Raw genomic sequence first — 3,641 nt, forward strand, 5'->3', positions numbered from 1 at the left:
TACATGGGCAAAAAACCCCACGAGGATAGAGAAGGAATGGTGGTGTGGCCATGCCCCCTGCGGGAGTGGCTGCTCACTTCCCTCTTGCTATCTCTGTCTCTTTCTCCAGCAAGCACACACGCCCTATAGCATAACCTCCAAAAAAAGAGTTACTATAAAACTTTGTAGCTCATGCTATTAAAATTAGAATGGACAAAAGTTGGGACCAGCAGATGGTGTAATAGCTACGTAACTAGACTCCCATGTAGTCAACTGCAGTTCGAGTCCCAGACCCGGTGGCTTAAACTCATGCTGGGTGCATGTGCGTGCCCAAGATCCGAAGGGGTGAATGGACTAGACGGGATTGCGGTGTGGCCATCCCCCTGGGGGGTGACTTCTTGCTTTCAGTTTGTCTCTGTCTTTCTGGTGAGCGCACTTGCCCTGTAGCAGAAACCTCTCCAGAATTAAATAAATAAGTAACATTTAAAAAAAAATAAAGGACAAAAGTTAAGAGGCTGTTGATCTCCTTTCTTGAGGAACCTCTAATTTGCATTTCAAGGAAAGGCTCTTAAAGGTAAAGCTGTGGGAAGCGGCCCAATGTCCCTGTCCCGCTCTCTGAAGCAGGGCACTGGGTAAGCGTGGCGCTGGGACAGCTCTACTGGCCTGCCGTGTCCATGTTCCCCTTAATTAGATTCGAGAGACTGTGTCGGATACAGGGTCCACTCCACCCACAGGCAAGGTTTGGTCATTAAGTTATCCAACATGTGTGGGCCAACTGGCGGCATGGCGTTGCTCGAGTGCCCAAAAGCCTGAGGAGAGTGAAGGACACCCCCAGGGACTTTTCTGTCTGGTAAGCACATGTGCCTTACAGCAAAACTTAAAAGGGAAAAAAAAAAAGAAAAGGTTAAGATTTTATGCCACAGGCTAGCCCTAAAGCTTAGTGGTTAAGAGAGCCAGGTCCCACATGCTCAACTGCGGTTCAAATCCTAGCCCTGGCTGTTTACCTTTTTTTTTTTTTTTTCTTTTGAGAGGTTTTCACTATAGGGCGCGTGCGCTCGCCAGGCAGACAGAGAGAGACATAGAGACAGAAAGCGAGAAATCACTGGCCACGCTGCAATCCCTCTTCCTCCATTCTCCTCTCGGGATCTTGGGCACGCACACACACGTGCCCGGCGTGAGTTTAAGCCAGCGGGTCCGGGACTCGAACGGCGGTCGACTACATGAGAGTCCAGCGACATAGCCATTACACCAACTGCTGGTCCGGCCCTGGCTGTTTAAAAAGAACACGCGGACGGTGTGTGTACCCCAAGCCCTGACAGGAGGAGGAAATGGAGGAGTCAGGGCTGGGGGGAGACCACACCCCAGTGGCAGGCGCTCCCCCCCTGCCTCTCTGTGGCAAGTCGACCTGCTCCATAGCAATTTAAGATCCTCTGCCACAGGGAGGTTTTTCTTTTTTTTTTTTTTTTCTTCAAAGAACAATACACAGCTTGAAGCAGTTTTTTTAAAGTTAAGTTTAGTCCCAAAGTTCGAGTCACGACAACAAGTCCTGAGAACAGCTGTGTGGTTCATGTGTCTCCACAGGGTTGGAGCCCTACCCCCAGCCCGGAGGGGCAGCACTGTACCTGCCGAAACCGCTTCTTTATCTCTTCATCGGTCACGTCCGGGTCTATCTGAAGAACCTAGAAGAGCCAACACCGAGACGTCAGAGCAGACGCATTCACGTCGCATTTGCACGTAGGAGATAACCCATGGTGTCTAATCACACGCACAGAGACGTCAGAACAGACGCATTCACGTCGCATTTGCACGTAGGAGATAACCCACGGTGTCTAATCACACGCGCACCACTGACAGCCAGCAGCTTTTGACAGAAAAGTACCCCACACTCCAAACACTGCCTGCCGCTTCCACAGTTGAAGAGGGGCAGTGGTGGTGTGGGGGTTCAGACGCAGGACCCGCATGGCCTATGGCCGCTCAAGTCCCAGACCCCAGCGCCTTGAAAGCCACGCTGGGCATTTGTGCCTCAAAATCCCAAGCAGAAAATGGAAAGAAGTGATTATAGAATAGCCACCGCCCTAGGTGTGATTTCTCGCTCTCTCTCTCGCTGTCTGTCCCCCTCCAGAAAGGACATACACCCTAAGGCAACAAAAAGAAAACTGCTCAAGAGGGCCAGCAGGTGGCATGGTGGTTAAGGCGCTGGACACTCCCATATGGCCGACCATGGTTCAAGTCCTGCACCTGGTGGATTGCTTTCTCATTTTCCTTCTCTCTGTGTGTCTGTTTTTCTCTGGTCAAATGAAAATAAATTAATAAATAAAATGAAATGTAATAAATAAATAAAAATCTTTAAAAACAAACAAACAAACAAAAAAAACTGCTCAAGAGAAATGAATGGAGCTGGCCAGGTGGCGTGTGGTTGACGTGGCTGGGTCTCGCATGGCTGACTGCCTGGTTTGAGTCCCAGCCCAGCCTTTTGAAAAACCCACCAGGTAGAGTTCCCACAGCTCGGGCAAAAGGAGCAGCAGGGTTTATCCGCCCAACTCCGCAAAGGTTCTAGGCACGCCACGGCACCCAGACACCCAGCTCGCACCCTGCCCACAGCCAAGACGCCCAAAAGGAAGGTCGGCTCAGCTGAGGGGGCGGCCAAGAAAGAGCCTAGAGGAGATCGGTGAGGTTGTCGGCTACACCTGCTCCTGCAAAAGAGAGGGAGCCAAAGGCGGCGGCAGGGAAAGATAAATCTTCAGACAAGAGTGCAAACAAAAGGGAAAGGGGGAGCAAAGAGGAGACAGGCTGAAGGGGCCGACCAAGACACTGAAGAAACCTGCAGAAAACGGAGAAACTACCAACGAGGAGACCCCTCTGAGGAAGCAGGCGAGAGAGCCCAGGCCGAGTGCTGACACAGCCCATATCTAGTCAGCGGCCCCTTCTCCCTTCTTGTACATCCACAGGAACATTTTATCAACTACTTTGTAAATGCAAGTTTTAGTAGCTCTAGAAACATTTTTAAGGAGAGAATCCCACCTCATCCCACTTTTTAAGTGTAAATGCTTTTTTTAAGAGGTGAAATCATTTACTGGTTGGTTGTTTTTCAGTACAACCAGAAAATAGTGGGATATAGACTTATAGGAGGCTTCGACCCTCTTGCTGTCGGCTTAACGTTCCATGGGTGGGGGCGGGTGGGCAGTTTTTAATATCTAAATACAAAGCAACGGCAGTTCGGAGTCACAGTCATGCATTTAATGTGTCTGGAATATTTTAAATGACTCCTGTTATGTTTTCAGTAGCATTTCTTTTTTTTTATTTCAATTTATTTATTTGCATTCATTCACTGTACATCATTACAGCATAGAAAATGAGATTTTCCATCAGAGTACACTGTATATTGTCCCAATCAAGCACATCAACAAACATGTTATTGTCAACAAATGATCTTCCATTTCTTGTTTTCTGTATGTTTTGCTTTTTTTCCCCCATCCTTGATTCCCTATTCTTACCCCCTGCCATCTCCCACTCTCCTCCCTCGCTGTCTCTGGTATCTATGTTTGCTTTCTATACTGTTTCCCCCCACATTTTATTGAATTACAAAAGACCCTAATCAATCCAAATACCCTCATAGCAAACACAGGTGACACACACATTTCCATGAACACAAGTCTAACTTT

The 3,641-nt window shown here is 48.5% G+C and overlaps 1 protein-coding gene across 1 annotated transcript in view; it reads right to left on the bottom strand.

The window, feature by feature from the left end:
- Positions 1 to 3,641, bottom strand: part of DNAJC8 (DnaJ heat shock protein family (Hsp40) member C8) — a gene marked incomplete at its 5' end in the record, with an annotated part of 32,616 nt that overhangs the window by 17,109 nt on the left and 11,866 nt on the right. Inside the window, 1 exon segment of the mRNA XM_014582543.1 lies at positions 1,602 to 1,658. Coding sequence (XP_014438029.1) covers positions 1,602 to 1,658 — 57 coding nt within the window.

The sequence above is a fragment of the Tupaia chinensis genome, unplaced genomic scaffold (assembly GCF_000334495.1).
Source record: "Tupaia chinensis unplaced genomic scaffold, TupChi_1.0 Scaffold143646_1, whole genome shotgun sequence".
NCBI lineage: Eukaryota > Metazoa > Chordata > Mammalia > Scandentia > Tupaiidae > Tupaia > Tupaia belangeri.